Raw genomic sequence first — 17,505 nt, forward strand, 5'->3', positions numbered from 1 at the left:
AGTTTTTTTCTAAAGTTAACGAAAACTATAAAAGTTAAAACCACAAGTTATACCACTCTATTTACTAACTTTGTAGTACGGAATGTCGTTTTTGACCTTACCCTTTACGACTAAAATAGAATTATAGTTTAGTTATCTAGAATAATCTATATGATTTACTCATAAATTTAACTTGCATTTTAACGATGCTGTTAATGAAGAAAACTGCATACTTGCGACTAAATAACTTCTAAGCTTAATCGCCTATAAACTGTTCTGGAGACGTTATAGTCTTATTAAATATACTGTTCAGTTTTAATCCTATAATTATAACAATCAGCCCGATTTTCTTTAAATTTATTTTTAATTGCTTTACATTTTACCATAAAATCATGAAGGTAATTGAAAAAATAGCATATATGACACGAGAGTCTGTTAACAATACATTCATCTGCCAAGAGTTAATACATCAAATACAAAATCTACGTACGGTATAGTCTATTTTTTTAATATTTAATGCTTTTCCTGTGAAATACTTAAATAATATACTTCAATGATAGGATTAATAGGATTAAATAATAATAGGATTTTCAGGATTTCCACCGACGATTTGGTCACTAAAACAAGTTAGCGATTCTCGCAACATAAAAGAGTTGTAACAAAGTGTCCTTTTATGCGTAAACCTTAATGCGTTTGTGGTGTAGTGTACAGTTAATATGTATGAAACTATGGAGTAAGCACTTACAAATACATACACCGTTACTTGTTGCACGTACCTATGGCAAGTGAACTGATTTACTCGGTAAAGAATAAGTACGCAACGCGAAACTATATTTTCTTAACGTATGAAGTAAATACCAGAACAATGATTGAATGACCAGAAAACAGAATTAATGACTAGTTTTATGATATGTATAAATGACTAGCTGACCCGCGCAACTTCGCTTGCGTCACCTTAGAGAATGGGTCAAAATTTTCCCCGTTTTTGTAACATTTTTCGTTGCTACTCCGCTCCTAATGACCGTAGCGTGATGTTATATAGCCTATAGCCTTCCTCGATAAATGGGCTATCTAACACTGAAAGAATTTTTCAAATCGGACCAGTAGTTCCTGAGATTAGCGCGTTCAAACAAACAAACTCTTCAGCTTTATTATATTAGTATAGATAAAGCGTGTATTATTCTGTATAAACAGTAATATCTGATCACAATTTATGGAAGTCAATGCTATGGCAAAAATAAAACATATTGTTATTTGTGTGTTCATAACATCTCGAAATACATATGGAATTATCTTACATTTGCATATTATGGCCACTGTTACATATCTGCGCCGATTTGACAGTACGTTAATAAGAAACAACTGACTTTTGCGCATTTATTTCACTGTTTTCTATCAGACATTTAAAATGGTTTAACTATAATAGGTCTTGGGGTAAATAAGTTATTACAAAGACCAGATTTCCTCCCCATTTCCTTACCAATTAACAGTAATATTAGCCTTCGAACAGCAAAGCAACAAAATAACCCAATCATTAAGTTTCACTGCCCGCACGCCCGCACAATATCAGTATTTATCTCAAACATATTTCCCTGTTTTCACGGCAGAGTTCAACGACCTCAGATAAGGACTTTTACTGAAGAAAGCGAAGACTTTGTTCTATAGATACAGTTGTTCACTTTAGGCTGTGTTCAGACGAGTGTAATGTATGTAAACATGTAAATACCACACCAATACGATTCAACGGGCACAGATCGCGCGCAGTTAGGAGCAGTACGTACGCGAACTATCCTCGATCCTGGATTACTGAACCAAGGAATCGTTAAGTTTGGATCCGATTTACTATCATCAACAATTTGGACGGCACTAAGCTTGTTAAAGTCCACGTTAAAAACCGTCAGTCAACGGATTTTGTATGGCGATGATACTCGTAGTATACACATAGAATTTTGCCTCATAAAAGCGCGACTTTACACAGTCGGTACTATCGAGTATCGAGAGTTTGACTAAAAAATATTTTTTATTAGTTCTCTGACACTCACTAGGAGTGTTGATAAAGTTTTCATACGAAATTTATCAATAGTCTAAAGTAGTAGTACACTCGTCTGGTCACAGCCTAAGACTGCGTACGTGTTTAGAATGAAAAATAGGGACGACTAGAACAACTGTTCTGTCTTTTTTGGTAGTAAAGAAGTTTGTATGCGAGACTGATGTATGTTATTGGTTTGGTACAGTTTATTTGCTTCCTGTGTTCGCTGCAGGGTGCGTGTTTATTGTAGGGAAAGTTGCTGTTCAATTGATCTGCGCCGTTGAACTGATTTTTCCTCTATAATCCGACGTAGTTGTGAATTTCTTTTACATATTAAGAATTTATTGACTGTTATTTGTTCTGATATTGTCAAATACTAGACTTTATAAAAATTCCGAACATTAATGGCTGGTTTCACCACAGTTAAATGAGCATCGTTTAGAATAATATGCAATATTTTTTATATGCGTAGATTGTGGTAACAAAACATGGTAAAAATAAGCAGGTACAAAACTGGGTGGAATTTTAACAGTTCTTTTCATACATTTATAGTCACTTCTTCATAGTATAGATTATTTATCCCCGGTTTCTGAGGTACATTTAGCGGTAGTTTATCTATTCAATGGCGTTTTTCATTAGAGATTAAGCGCTATTGAATAGATAAACTACTGCTAAATGTACCTCAGAAACCAGGGATTAATGCCAATCGATAAGCTGCCTAACAAATAAGCATAATGACATGCAAACACTGTCTTCATATTTAGCGTATACATAACTCTATCTATAACACAGATTATTATAGTACACAGGTGCATCGCCCACACCTCAACGGAAGTGTCTTCTAAGACAATCCCTCAGCAGTTAAAGGTCGATGAAGCTCAACAATTCCTAATTGATTACTCGTAGGTATTCATTAAGGCGGTCGTTTTCACGGCCAATGGTGCATTGTGACAGGTTGACAACGCCTGACCTTGCTTTATACATCTTTGATGATGTATTGGTTGGAGCCGTTTCAGACGAAGCGATGCGTTGTCGTTGCAATGTTAGAGGTAGACACCATATGTAGGTACATAATTTTTCGAGGTGTTACTTTCTTTGAAAATAATTATTACTCCTCCTTGTAAGAATATTTTGTATTGTGTTTTAAAGAGGATTTTGGAACATATACATACATAAAACGGTTCGATTGTAGCTTTGGCGCAATAGTTGGTTGCCTTACCAATATATCCAGTGCGATGCGCGGCATGGGTTCGAACCCCACATATGGATCACATTACGGGAACCAAAGAAACATTGCAGACAATAAAATAAAGTATTTGTTCTTTAGCGGAATCAACTGCGTTAAAGTCCACGGTTCTGTCAAATAAACGAAAATACAGACGGATATTGATTTCAACAAAACTACCAACGCACGTTCATATCCCATTAAACTTATTAAAACAAATCATAAAATTACACAATCACAATAATATTTTCGTATTCAAGGAGAATGTGTGCAATAATCAATAACATTTTAATTGTACTAATCGTTATGTAGGTGTAACAATGGCTTGAAACAATCATGTAGGTGGGTTTCTAATGATTCTTCATGAGATTTGCGTAGTGGTTACCTTGGCCGCGTCTGTACGTAGATTGTGTGATATCCTTCAGGTAAGAAGTTAATAGTTATAGAGACATAACAACTCAATGAAATTGTATAAAGGCAATCCATCGTGTTGCAATTTTACTTGATGCTATAATGCCGAGGCATTCTTACCTAGTCGCTTACTAGATTAACAGCGGATAGGTACAGCAATTTTTGGTGTAAATAGTTAAATACCGTAAAGAGTGTTGGACGCTTATTGCAATTTGAGTTAAGCATCTCGGCCATAAAGCTTAGTCGGAAGAAACGCTGTACCACTTAAATGTTTTGTGATGTCTCTTTTATCTTCTATAATCTAAGGGCTAGCTTAGATACGATTTAGGAACATGTTTGAATGTCAACACTAGCCGCCAACGACAACGACATGTCATTATAAGCACTAAACGCGATCTTACCTAAACGCACCTAGAATCTGTAGCAGGCCTAATAACTACAGATAGTTTATTGAAAACGGCCATTCATAACCAAAACTAGGCCGGATAAAACACATTAAACCAATACAAAGTATATGTTTATTAAAACAAGCTTAACTACTACATAAAATACTAGCTGACCCGCGCAACTTCGCTTGCGTCACGTAAGAGAGAATGGATCATAATTTTCCCCGTCTTTGTAACATTTTTCGTTACTACTCCGCTCGTAATAGTTGTAGTGTGATGATATATAGGCTATAGCCTTCCTCAATAAATGGACTATTTAACACTGAAATATTTTTTTCAAATCGGAACAGTAATTTCTGAGATTAGCGCGTTCAAACAAACAAACTCTTCAGCTTTATAATATTAGTATAGATAAAACACTTACAAGCATAATTACTACAGTTAAATATTAGAAGGGCGTATACAAGTTGCAAGTGTGCCTTGCATATTTAGTGAATAAGTGAATAGGATAGAGTAATTGTAGGAAACTGCGTTAAGTGTGGAAATATCCGGCGTTTCAATCTACAGATTACATTAATGCCTCCTTCCCACGATGGACGTTAAAACATTTAAGTAAATTTTGCTTTAAATATGGGAAACTTATGTTTGAGTTAATTTGAATACGTAAGGTTTAGGTTTGTTTATTGCGTTTTGTGTTTATGGAGTGCTAATGAAATGTAATTAAAGTATGAATGGTTCTGGAACCAAATTATATGAATTTAGCTCATCTTCAACAGAAATGCTTAGAAGTATCTCTGTGTTTGATTTCCAGGTAGAGAAAACTAATATATTTTGTTAATTTGACTTAAGTGTATAAAAATAAATGATTTGTAGTTCAGACGCCTTAAGTTAGTTAAGTTGTCCAGTCTGATTATTTGTAACTTAAATATATAAAATATGGATTATTTGTAACTTAAATATTTGTCAAAATATTCATACTTCATATTGGTATCAAATTACGTTAGAAAACATATTCGTACTTGAAATTAAATTATCTATTAGAAAAGCAACAAATAGGATATTCTCGATCGGATATATCTAAATCAAGACAAGAACGACTGACGTGACGATTGTTTGATTTCACATCCTTCTAAAAAGTTTCCTTCGATCTCCACCAATTATAACGATTACTTGCATCGGTTGATCTGATTGATACATTAATAAGAGTTTTTAAAGGCGAAAATAATCGACTTGCTTAGGGCCAATTTATATAATTTTAATAGCATATCTGCTAGGTAAAGTGTCTGCAGATATATGAAAATAACTGACAAAATACTATATTAATTTCATATATTTCTATCTTATATACTTATCCAGCGGTTGTGAAACTGGGCATGTAATTTTCGCTTTAAAAATTCAGCTCATAAAACTAATTTAATCTATACTACTCTATTATAATTACGTGCAGAGTGTGATTGGTTTAGATAGTCGGGACAGTATTTTGTGAAAGTCTAGAATAATTGTCTCCTGACTGCAAAAAGTTGCATACATAAAAAACTCCACTCATCCCAGAGGGGTAGGCAGAGATCAGAAAATGTGACTTGTGTTGATTCCTTCTAACTTATTTTGTAGTTAGAGTTAGGAAACAGTTATTATTGAATTGAAAATAAGCAAAACAGTACCGCAAGAAATAAATAATAACAGTACTTACCCTTTCTATCAACAATACATAATTTCATTGACCCAGTTTGTGAACGAATTCACAGCTAAAACAATAATTACGATCCGACATAACACGATACTATTCAGAGCGTTAACATTCAAGGTTGTACATTTATTTACACATCACAATTATATGTTGTAGATAAAAAATAACATCCCATAAAAACACATACAGCAGTAAATACATCTATGGTTCCTATATGATTTGTTCTTAAGGTATTAGGTGGGATAAAGCTGAACATGATATTCTCAGATTAAGAATATTGGTTAGAGCACGCTAATGCAACTCTTGTTTCATGGAATTTTGTGAAACTAAAATTAGCTTGTTGTTTATTATATAAAGTCACTTACAAGATTGATGCAGAGAAAAGTAAATCAGAAAAGTGCAGAGAAGTGTACGAGCATTAAAACAAGCAACAATGTAACCTCTTAAAACACTTATCTAGACTGTGTTTTTCAGTCAAGTTATCAATCGTGTTTTTTTTATCAAGATAATTTATCTCGGTATTATTTTTTTGGCGTGGCGATTTAGGTGCCTTTAATATTAATTGGACACGCACAGCAGGAGATAAGGAGGATTGGAAGAAAATGGGGGAGGCCTTTACCCAGCAGTGGGACAATAGTATACTGGCTAACAAAAAAAAATCTTGTTGCCTAGGTTATCAGGCACTTGTCTGTAACTAGTGAGACAGGTATAAAACCTTCGTATAATGTAGGCTAACAGGTAGCGATGTGAGTCGCGATAGTAAAGGAATTTGGCACGACTGATTTCGTACCGCAAATGTAGTGTGCGTGCGTGATCCTACTTGTGATTGTACTTGAATGTATTAAGTAAGTCACCAATATAAATATACTATATATTTAACTTAAAAACATGTTATAGTTACCATGGTAATGACATGGGATAACTACCGCATTGGAAAGTACACCTGGAATGGTAGTTGTTAGTTGTGGTAAATAAATAAACTTGGCTGACTACTGTGTAGATTAAATCATATTTTTAAAATGACTAACGTATGAGTTAGACATAAATTGATTCGCGTGACACGTGATTTGGTGAAAAATCGTAAATCGATTTAAATGTTTGAGACTTATTAAAACTGTTCTCAAAAGTGTAAGCCTCTGTCTCCATTCCGCATTAAAATTCCGAGAAAAAAGGTGCTCACAAAATCCTTGAAGCCTTGGACAAGTGTTAACTCTACCAAAGTCTTCTGTGTAACATGGTAAAGGGCTGTAGACTTTCAATCTCGCTAATATTAATATTGAGATGAGACCTGTACCAAGCAACTAACTATGCCAATAATTCAATAATTAAGTGCAGTCCCTCAAGGCGATGTTCAAACTCGTTCATTGATGTAATTTCCTCTAGCAGTCCTATACATATCACAACGTTAATTGTATCAATAAAGTGTGTCAAGGCATTCGAGTACACCATGCGAGCTGATTTGATAAATTGTACTACAATTAACCGATAACTAAACATACTTGCAAATAAATCGTGTGATTTCGTCACGCACTAATTAGTTTTAAAGAAATACTTTGTTTTGAAAAGACTGTCTTCAATTTGCGAGCCTTAAATATTAAAAATAAATATTATTTTTCGACACAATCTTGTTCGTTTCGAGTTGTTTTCGTTTCGATAGGAACGTATTTTTAACTATAAGATGGTAAGTTAAGTTAATTTACGCTTCACGTAAATTAGAACAAAACTCGGCAATACTAAATCTTTCTTAGTCAAACCGTTTTATTTTAGACTATAAAACAACCCTCACCGTGTTGATAAAATGTGTATATGTTACTGTAAAAGCCCGGACTGTGGTCAATCCTAAGATTTTCCGGTTAAACCTAAGATTTACCAACTCTCAACGGTAAAAGTCCGAATAACTCTATTATTTCGAACTTTTACCCCTATTCACTTGGTAAATCTTAGGATATACCTCAAGGGCAGGTAAATGTAGCTAATATAAAATAATTTAATAGTTATAAAGAAGGAGTTTTCGGCAAACCGACATGGGTAGGTTAGGTTAGAAGGCTGAGGTGGGAGCGAGCGAAGCGAAGCTCCCACCTCAGCCTTCGTGGTTATTTTTTTTTAAACAACCCAGAAGGAGGAGCCCCGCGAAGCGGGGCTCCGGCGACATCTTCAAACTCTCATTATAATTATGTTACGGCATATAATTATATCCCTAGCAATATCATCATATTACGGCTCAAACACATTACAATATGACTTTATCAACTTTTACCGTGTCATTATGTAAATCCTAAGATTTGCCAATTAAATGGTGGTAAAAGTTCGAAATAAAAGAACTTTCGGACTTTTACCATTGAGAGTTGGTAAATCTTAGGTTTTACCGGAAAATCTTAGGATTTACCACAGTTCGGGCTTTTACAGTAACATATACAAGTGATCAATTAAACATAAGTAAGTATGAGGCGCTTGACGGTTTGTTCCTCCGTCATTATTAAATTAACTTAATTGTTCATAATAATACTTTCAATCCAGAACTAACAATTTGCGAACATTTCCTTGAGAATCACTTCACATAGAATTAGAAGAGAAATTCCAATACCTATAGAATTTCATAGCATTTTTTATAACTAGCCTACCATAGGTTGATGGTGAACACCTTTTTTATACAATTACAAGTTCCCACCATTCATAGGCTGTTTCCCATGGAGTCAATGATTTGGCCCTTGTTGAGGCTAATGCTCTTCTCTATGGGTTATTTGCATGGCGTTTCTTTACAATTAAGTCGCCATTTTATAAGTGTTGTATAATCGCTGTGCTTCTTATAGTGGTATGTGCTTCGCGTAATGCATCCTTTAATTAATGCTGCATAAAATATTCTTAGATATTGCCGTAGGTATTAGTTTTCTGTCCGAATGACAAATTAGCTTAAATCTTGTGGGACTACTGAGTCCATATCCCGTAAAGCATCCGTAAAGGCAGCTTTGATTGCGAGAAAACAAAACAGTTTTCAATTCCTAACACTTCCTAGACTAGTCAATACTTATAAAATGCAGTAACTAATTCCTATTTTCGTTAGTTTTTTCGAGTGATGTCGCCTTTGAATAGTTGCAATCGTTTAAAATAAATATTTGTGTACAACAAACTTCGTGTCAACTTTTCAAACGCAAAAGATTGTTATTTGCACACCGGCCCTTTAGTCAGTGTAACGTTCCATGCAAAACATCAATTACCTTACACAACCCTTAAGACGAAACATCCAATGCAATTCAGCAAAAACTCATGTGATTTGAAACAGAATGTATGATGCAAATAGTTTGCAAGCAATACTTGGAAATGTACATACATAATCCTGTCTGTTTTACCCGCAGGTGGTGGCAGGAGTATATGGAATACATACATCCATGTTTTGCCATTATTAAATATTAGTCTCATATTATGGGAAGCTATACCGGGCACGTATCACCAAACCCTGGGCTACTTTCTCTCTTCCATAAATCTCATATGATAGTAGTGTCAGCTCTTCCAATCTTTTTTCCCTTCGAACTGGACATTGTTTTCGGAAGCCTCAAACTAAAAAAAAATATCCTAAACTCCCGGCTACTATTGAGATTATTCTATATAAATTATGAAAGACCAATTGCTCGCTCGGACGTTGCTCGATTCTCTACTACTATCGACTATCGACAATCATCTACATATCGAGACATTTTGTATGACGACCTGTAGCTCGATTCTCTACTACTATAGACCACTGACAACCGGCCTGTCATCGAGAAATTTTGTATGAAAATCAGATCAGCGCCTCTGACGGGTGTCGTAGGAAATATTTTGGCAGTACATTCTAAATGTCAAAATTTCGATAGCTAGCCGGTTGTCGGTAGTCGATAGTGGTAGAGATTTGAGGTACAGATCAGCGCCCCTAGTTGATGCAGTGGGAACTAATTTCTTCAGTGTACTACTACTACTGTTTAAAGAATCCCACTACTGTAGTTGCATGTATACTAACGTCCAGAGTTCCAGACCTCAGAAATAATCACTTGTAAATGTATACAATGTATTCAATGAAGTTTACTTTTAATTGCATGTTAACGAACGACTGTATAATTCACTTTTTCCTTACCTTTCAATAGTAGTAGGTAATACAAGCGGAAACTCGTCAATATGTATGATTGATGTTTTTTTGATAGGTTTTTGATTCGTGTTAGCTGATTTCCGTTTTGTTGGGTTTAAGTTCGTTCGTTGAAGATTTTTCGATGCACTGTGTATCTTCATAGGTTTTTTTATTACCTCAAATGTTAAGTATGTTTACAAATAAATGAATCTATCTATGAACCTGCAGTCTTTGTCTACTGAAATCAAAATTGAACTCTATCTCACTTCTTTTTTTGAGCTTCTTCTTCGTTTTCCTTTGACCAGACTAGCAGTCTAGCAGCTATCGACGAATTTTATATGAAAAACTTAATCACCGCCCCAGCGGACTTCGTGAGAACTATTTTCTTAAATCATTTGAAATGTCTAACGCTTTATAGTCGTTGGCACCAACTGTAGAAAATAGCTGTGTTGCTCACATTTACAAATAGAATTTTGCGGCCCTTTTCTTACATGTTGTCTATAAATTAGTGGTAAAATCGTCACTTTATCCTTAAAATAATAACATTACAATTTCTTCTTTCCAGATCATCAACACCAGAAAACCATCATCTCACAATGAGAAGATGTAGTATTTCCTTCACCGTCGCACTCCACCGAGCATGAGTGTCTCATTGTTCACCTGAGCGCAGTCAACATGTCCACGAGCAACGAGCTGAGTGACACGGAGGCGCCGAAGCTGCGGATGAAGCCAGCTGTCAGCAGGATATTCTGTTGTAGTGTTACTGCTGCTTCGGGTTTCATTGCGGCGTATGCTTTGGTAAGAACCTTTCTTTCTTTCTGGACAGGTATTTGGGAAAAAATACCTTAACAATTCGACTGCCTCCGTGGCGCAGTGGTTTAGGTCGCCACGCCGATACCACTGCGTCGGGAGGTCGTGGGTTCGATTCCCACACGGTGCAATTATTTGTGCGATCCACAAATAATTGTTTCGGGTCTGGTTGTGCTTTGTGTCCGTTGTTTGTATGTTTGTAAAAGTCTCCGCGACTCAAGGACAATTCTTGGTGCGGGAGCTGTCATTTAAAAAAAAAATCTTTGTGTAAAGGTAATAAAGAAAACCCTTAGTCAAAACTAGTTCTTTTTTGGTAAAAACCCCCACAGCCTTAAAACGAGCTGCGAAAACAGACTACCAATTCTGGTACTCTATAAATACTGTGAACTTATCTGGCCTTGTTCTATTCACCTGCCCTAGTGACTACTTTTGGGATGATATTTATGTACTGCCACTGACACTATTTAAGATTCAACAAGTTAAGCTACACACATATGTACATATTCGGTTCCGGCATTAATCTGTGAGCCAGATCGACACAAGAATATGAGAGTCGAGTTAGTTTTATAGTTCGATAAATATTGCCGAACTGAAAATAAAAATATAACTGAAATAGTCCCTTGAAGTAAAAGAGGAATAATTAAGACATGCTAACGAAAATTCCAAAACAACGAAGTATTTTTCTACTTCATTTTGAAAAATATGTTTATCAAGCATAATTAAATAGCGTTACAATGCATTTAGGAATAATACCAGTTGTACAAATAAACTCTTTTCGCTATGACACAAATGTTAAATTCGTACTTAAGAACACAATACGCGTATTATCATTGTATGATAAATAAATAACTGTTTCGGCGCATTTATATGACAAATAACTGTTCTTGTCGGCATTAGTATTTTGAAAGCGTTGTTAGTCATTGATGGAATAATGACTTAACACTATGAGAAAGAGTATTGTCATATGCCCTTTTAAAAGTCATGATTGTCGCTTAATCGAATATTAAGTATCATGTGTTTCTTCTTAGCACTTGTTTAACCATAAGTATTTGTTAGGTTATCTTATGGAATTTTGGCAGTTGCTTTGATACATTTGGAGTCAGTTAATCTATTGGATAGGTTAACTGACACTTATCCCTAAGCAGTGAATGAAAGTATCAAGTACTAGCTGACCCGCGCAACTTCGCTTGCGTCACATAAGATAGAATGGGTCAAAATTTTCTCCGTTTTTGTAACATTTTTTATTGCTACTCTGCTCTTATTGGTCGTAGCGCGATGATATATAGCCTATAGCCTTCCTCGATAAATGGACTATCTAACACTGAAAGAAATTTTCAAATCGGACCAGTAATTCCTGAGATTAGCGCGTTCAAACAAACAAACAAACAAACAAACAAACTCTTCTGCTTTATAATATTAGTATAGATGGTATAGATTTATGCTTTAAGTAGTTTTCCGTTTTACACAGGATACGTCACTAGCCGATTATCGTCAATCTCTTCTTGTTATAAAGCCGTTTATTATGCACATTTGTACGCCAATTATCAACTATTTTTTAAACATAAAGTTAATTACGTACTAAGGTATTGCTTTATGACAAATAATTAATCTGAAAATATCAAGGACTTAAATGGCTTCATACTTTTACTCAAACAAATTAAACTGCAAAATATTATCACTTAATATGTAAAATAGATATTTACGATCGGAAGCTGGTTGCTATATATATTTAACTATGCATTATGTATAAGAAAACAGTTACATAAAAGCATAAACTTTGCATAAATAAATACAAAAGAAGCTCTTTTGAAAAACCTTCTTTAAGACGAAACTATTCATTCGAGACACCTATTTAATATTCACTCGTTGCCTGACGGAAACATAAGATGGATGAGACCAGTATAACCTGAGCTGTGACCACGTCATCCACTTCCGAGTTACTTGGTATTTGTATGCAGAGCTTAGATCAGGTCTGACTGGTTGTTTGCAAGGCCTGCAGTTGTAGTAAGATGACGAAACAAGTGAGAGTAAACTTACTGGTACTGACAAACTTAGGGTCCGTTCCAATGTTGGTTTATGATTGTAATTGCATAATTCGAATATAGATTTCTTTTTTATTCTGTCCTTGATCTATTCCGCTGTAAAGTATTAGCTTTTAGGCAGTCTAGACATAAATTGTGGCCTGCATTTCGAATCTGAGTGTCGGTAATTCATGTCTTAATTTAAATAGATGCTTGAGGTTATTCTCTGTCATAAGGATCAACGCATTTTGCCCGTGGCATAGTGTCCTTTACAATGTTTTATTAAAGACCACTATTATATAATTAAATAATTAATTGTAGGTTAGGAATGTGTATCTGGTAGTAGAATCGTTTTACCCATAGAAAAAGGGTTTTTGCCGGTTGCAAAGGACCTTTACACGGTTAGTATTTAAACGAAAAAATATCAATTAACTTTAGGTCTTCAGTCTCAGTTCGCTTGATCAAGTCGTAAATATTACTACTTAATTAAATGCACTTTGTACATTGCAGCTGTAAAAAATATACGTCAATAAAATCTTAATTTCTTCGTATCAAGAAACTGGTTTGTTCAGCATTCGAATAAGATAAGTTCCGAAAAATTGTTCTGTTTCTGATTAAATAATTTATTTGTTCCTATGTCTTATGTACAGCTAGAATGAGGAAAAGTTCTTATCAATAGGCCAGCGCAATAAATCGTAAATAATCTGTGATATTTCTAAGATCATTAGGAGTTATTATTAAAATGTGCAATGTAATTTCCCAACTTTCATTCTGTTTCTAATTACTCTAAGATCCAAATATATCAATTTTAGTTTGCTTAGAATTTGACCCAGAGGTCATTACAAAAAAACAGCATAATTTAGTGGACATATTTTCTTTTTTGATAATTTCATAGTATACATAGTATAAAAGTCATATTTAACTTTAAAAATTATTTTGCCGATGGTCCGGCAAGGAGATGTAGTGAAACACTTGATGGTTTTTAAGTGATTTATTTTACATATACTGAGTGCTTATATACTAATAAAGGACATGCGTTTTTGCTATCTACTTAATCTCTACTTTATCTTATGGTGTGCCTTATCTGGTTACGTCGATTATATGTACGATGATGTCGCTACAATTATCATAACCATGTGATCTGTTTCTTAAAACCTTTCCTATGAATGGCCAAATACTGAATCGACAATCAAAAACAGAAAAGATAAGCGATAGCTTTTGATCAATAAAATATAGTAGTACTAACTGACCCGGAAAACGTTGTTTTGCCATATAAATAAAAATAATGTTAGGGTTGGACAATCCTTATCAATAGATGTATGAAAAAAGATGTTGGCCGAATATCAGACCTACTCAATATGCTTACAAAATTTCATGAGAATCGGTCAAGCCGTTTCGGAGGTGTACGGGAACAAACATTGTGACACGAGAATTTTATATATTAGAACTAATTAGAAGTAAGTTACTTCGTAGGGTCGACCAAACTCCACGATCGCTATGCCTTAGCTTGAAGTTTGTTTATTAATGAATAATTTCATACGTGTTCCAGGTGGCGTATGCAATCGCACTGATATACGAGATAGTATGGATAGTGGAGTCGCAGAGCGGGCTGCCCCTCGCCTCCGCGCTGCTCATGGTGTGCTACGGCGTGGTCATCGCGGCCACCGTCACCCTCGTACATGGCCTTATATCGGTAAGTATATTAATTATAACGCTATCTTTTTTTTTTGTTTAGTTTCGTAGCAATCCTGGCTTTATGCCTAATTCCGTCAATAACACAGAATTAAATTAAAGATATCAATAAATATTTTAAAGCTGTATTTTTCCGACTGTTACATTTTCTGTATGAAAGAGATGACATACTAATATTACCTATGTCTCACAGTACAAAATACAGTTTCTTGTTATGTGTTGCAAAAAATTCAAAGAGTAACGTTACCATAACCATAAAGAAGGTGTAAGCATTCCTGATAGTAAGAAAAAAAAATAGATTGAAGAAGATGTGTGCTTGGTAAGTTCTAATTTCTACAAAAGGCATTATTTTAAAAGTGATTCGTTTATCCTAGCGCCTGATTCAATTTTATTAGCATCCAAATGAGCAACACTACACGGCTTCTATTAGAATCTTTGGCAGCGCATCGGGTTTTGTGTAAACTATAAGAGAGCACCAGAAGCTATGTAAAGCGTCTTTTGATGAAATTCCTTTTTCTTTTTCCAGAAAAACAACAAATGTTTGTTGGCGTGGCTGATAGCAGTCATCCTGGTTCTGATACCAGAATGTGTTCTAGTCTTCTACATGTCTATCTGCCATTGGGTGAGCACTAACATTTTATTTTTCAACCCGGGGCTGTACCACTGCTAGATAAAAGTCTCCTCTAGGATCTAGAGAGGGGATAGACCTCGAGTAAATAGCGATCGATGGTATCATCACAAAAATAAACTGGAACCGAACCAGCATCTGGGAGGCAAATGAGAAGATCTCCCCCCTTTTACAAAATCATTTTTAAGTACCTATTTTTAGCTAATCTCAGTAGAATCACGTTTACAGATTCTGAGTGGTATTGCTACTGAGAACAGTGTGAGTTTCAGTACAGATAAGTGTCTTCTGGGAAAGGCCTATTTAATTAAAGTGCTGATACAATTACTGTGCTGTTTCAGGGTCTACAAGGAGTATACGGTGGCGCAGAGCTGGCGTGTTACGTCGCACGGCTGCCAGCGATCGTGTGTGGAGTCGTGCTGGTTCAGTCCGCTTATGCACTTAGAGAAGCCAGGTCTGTATGACAACTGAATAATGTCATGGAAAATAAAGGTTAGGTATTTTGGTGCATTGATATGATATATCATGAATATCCTGAGCTTACATAGTCTATGCTTAATAGGAACTCTACAAGTGAATAAGTATTCAGGCATTACCAATGCCTAGATTTCGATAAAAATAACAAAAAGAAATATAATCCAAAATAGCCGGCTCTCCGACAAATCACAGTTCTTAGTCGACAAATTGTACCTGTCTAAACACCTGTTTGTCTCTGGGTTTCAGGAAAGCAGGCTATAGTTCGGGCGCAGCTGTGAGTGGCAGTGAATTCGACGCCAGCCACTACGTGCCTGATGCACCTACAGCTTTCACAAACGATGGCTTCATGCCCGACAATGGTAATATCGACATCTTTCATGATATAATTGCCAGTAAAAAAAAAGCAGAATCCAACACATTTTATAACTTTAGTCTCAATACCATCGACAAATAAACATTCTTTCGAACATTGCCAACTCTGTTCTTTTAAAATAAAACGAACTTCCCTTCACTTTCAATCTAAACCAAATCTTCTCTATTAAATTTCAGGTAAATCCGGTTCGATGCCGGACCTCCGACGACACTTGGCCAGCCGGCAATCCATGACCCTCGGCTACCCTCCACACATGCTGCCACAACCACCTCCAGCCTACTGGCAACACCTCGCCGACAGACAATACGCGGCCAGCCTCCGAGGCTACCCCAAGTCATACCAGTCTCCACAAATGTACGGCACGTGGGTCGGACCACGATCAGGACCTTACGACAACCCATACAAGCGCAGACACTCCATTGTAGGCGCCTTCCAGACTGACGAATACCCACCCAAAGGCTACGAGCCTTACGATGATAGAATGGATTGTAAAAGCGAAATTGCGTACCCTTACTACCGATCTTACCCCTACGACCCAAGAATATACCCCCCAGATTATGACCCTAGGTTTTACCCCGAATATAAAAGAGAAGATGCAGCATACGGGGTAAATTTACTAAGACATGAACCTTACCACTTTAGTGGGTCTAGAGAACGAGTGTATTATGGTATAAGAAATAGTCATAATTCAGTTGGTAATGAATCTGATGATCTAACTAAGTATAAGGACGTTGCTTTGTAAAATACCAGTTAAATAGGAACTATTTACCACATTTCTTGGATAAGAAATATAGTATGTAAATCATTCCGAAAGTTACAACGAATATCTGATAATAATTATAAATAATTATGATCTATTTAAAGTTTTAATTCGTTACGATAGATGGTTTGTATAAAAAGCGAAATTCACTAATTTAGAACTTGATATCAAATTAATTTTATCACGTAAGTATTTTGAATGAAATAAAAAAACTTGAAACGTGATGAGCTTATACACCTGAGCAATACCTATGAATATACATACGTGTGTAAATAAAACGGTAAAGAATACTGACGCGGTCGGTAGGGCATGCGACTACCACGCAGTGGTCCCGGGTTCGAAATAAATAGCGAAGTTTTCCTGTCAAAAACTGCTTAGTTATTTGTCCAGAGTCTCTTTGAATTGTGAATTTCTGGTTGTGGATCTGCGTGATCCTCGGATAGCAGGTAAAGACGTCGGCTACAGGTAGAGTCGGTTTAGCCGTAACACCAGATTATGAGATTTAAGAAATAGAGAGTATTCCTGTGTATTGTCCACCTACACTCGGACAATATAAACAAAATCCTGCACAGTTGGCTGGTTTCAATAAAACTGGCCGCTGGAGGACACTACACCGACGTAAATAATCTTAGATTTAATTGTAAACCAGTGTTCGTAAAATAAAGTATAGCTTAGATATTTGTAAAACTAATCTCAGTAAAAGACGTTAATTTAAGATTTGTATTCAGAAATAAGTACATAGATATATTTTTAGATACATTTTTGAAGAATCTGAATTACTATAAGAGTTAGTTGTAACATATAAATAGCTAGTTAAGTTACCTAATTAACCAAAGGTATTATACAGTAGATTGTAAGTAGACTATTGAATAATCAATGTTAAAATCAGTCACTACATTTTATGGATTGAATCAATAAACTAAATTTTATATGA

The 17,505-nt window shown here is 35.4% G+C and overlaps 1 protein-coding gene across 1 annotated transcript in view; it reads left to right on the plus strand.

The window, feature by feature from the left end:
• Rcd6 (Reduction in Cnn dots 6) overlaps positions 1–17,505 on the plus strand; it is a 28,504-nt gene extending 10,999 nt beyond the window's left edge. Inside the window, exons 2-7 of the mRNA XM_076129879.1 lie at positions 10,379–10,611; positions 14,194–14,337; positions 14,863–14,958; positions 15,303–15,415; positions 15,685–15,797; positions 15,988–17,505. Of these exons, the coding sequence (XP_075985994.1) occupies positions 10,489–10,611; positions 14,194–14,337; positions 14,863–14,958; positions 15,303–15,415; positions 15,685–15,797; positions 15,988–16,553 (1,155 nt within the window). The 5' untranslated portion in view covers positions 10,379–10,488 and the 3' untranslated portion in view covers positions 16,554–17,505. The remainder of the gene's footprint in view (positions 1–10,378; positions 10,612–14,193; positions 14,338–14,862; positions 14,959–15,302; positions 15,416–15,684; positions 15,798–15,987) is intronic.

Source organism: Anticarsia gemmatalis, chromosome 23 (assembly GCF_050436995.1).
Source record: "Anticarsia gemmatalis isolate Benzon Research Colony breed Stoneville strain chromosome 23, ilAntGemm2 primary, whole genome shotgun sequence".
Classification (NCBI taxonomy): Eukaryota; Metazoa; Arthropoda; class Insecta; order Lepidoptera; family Erebidae; genus Anticarsia; species Anticarsia gemmatalis.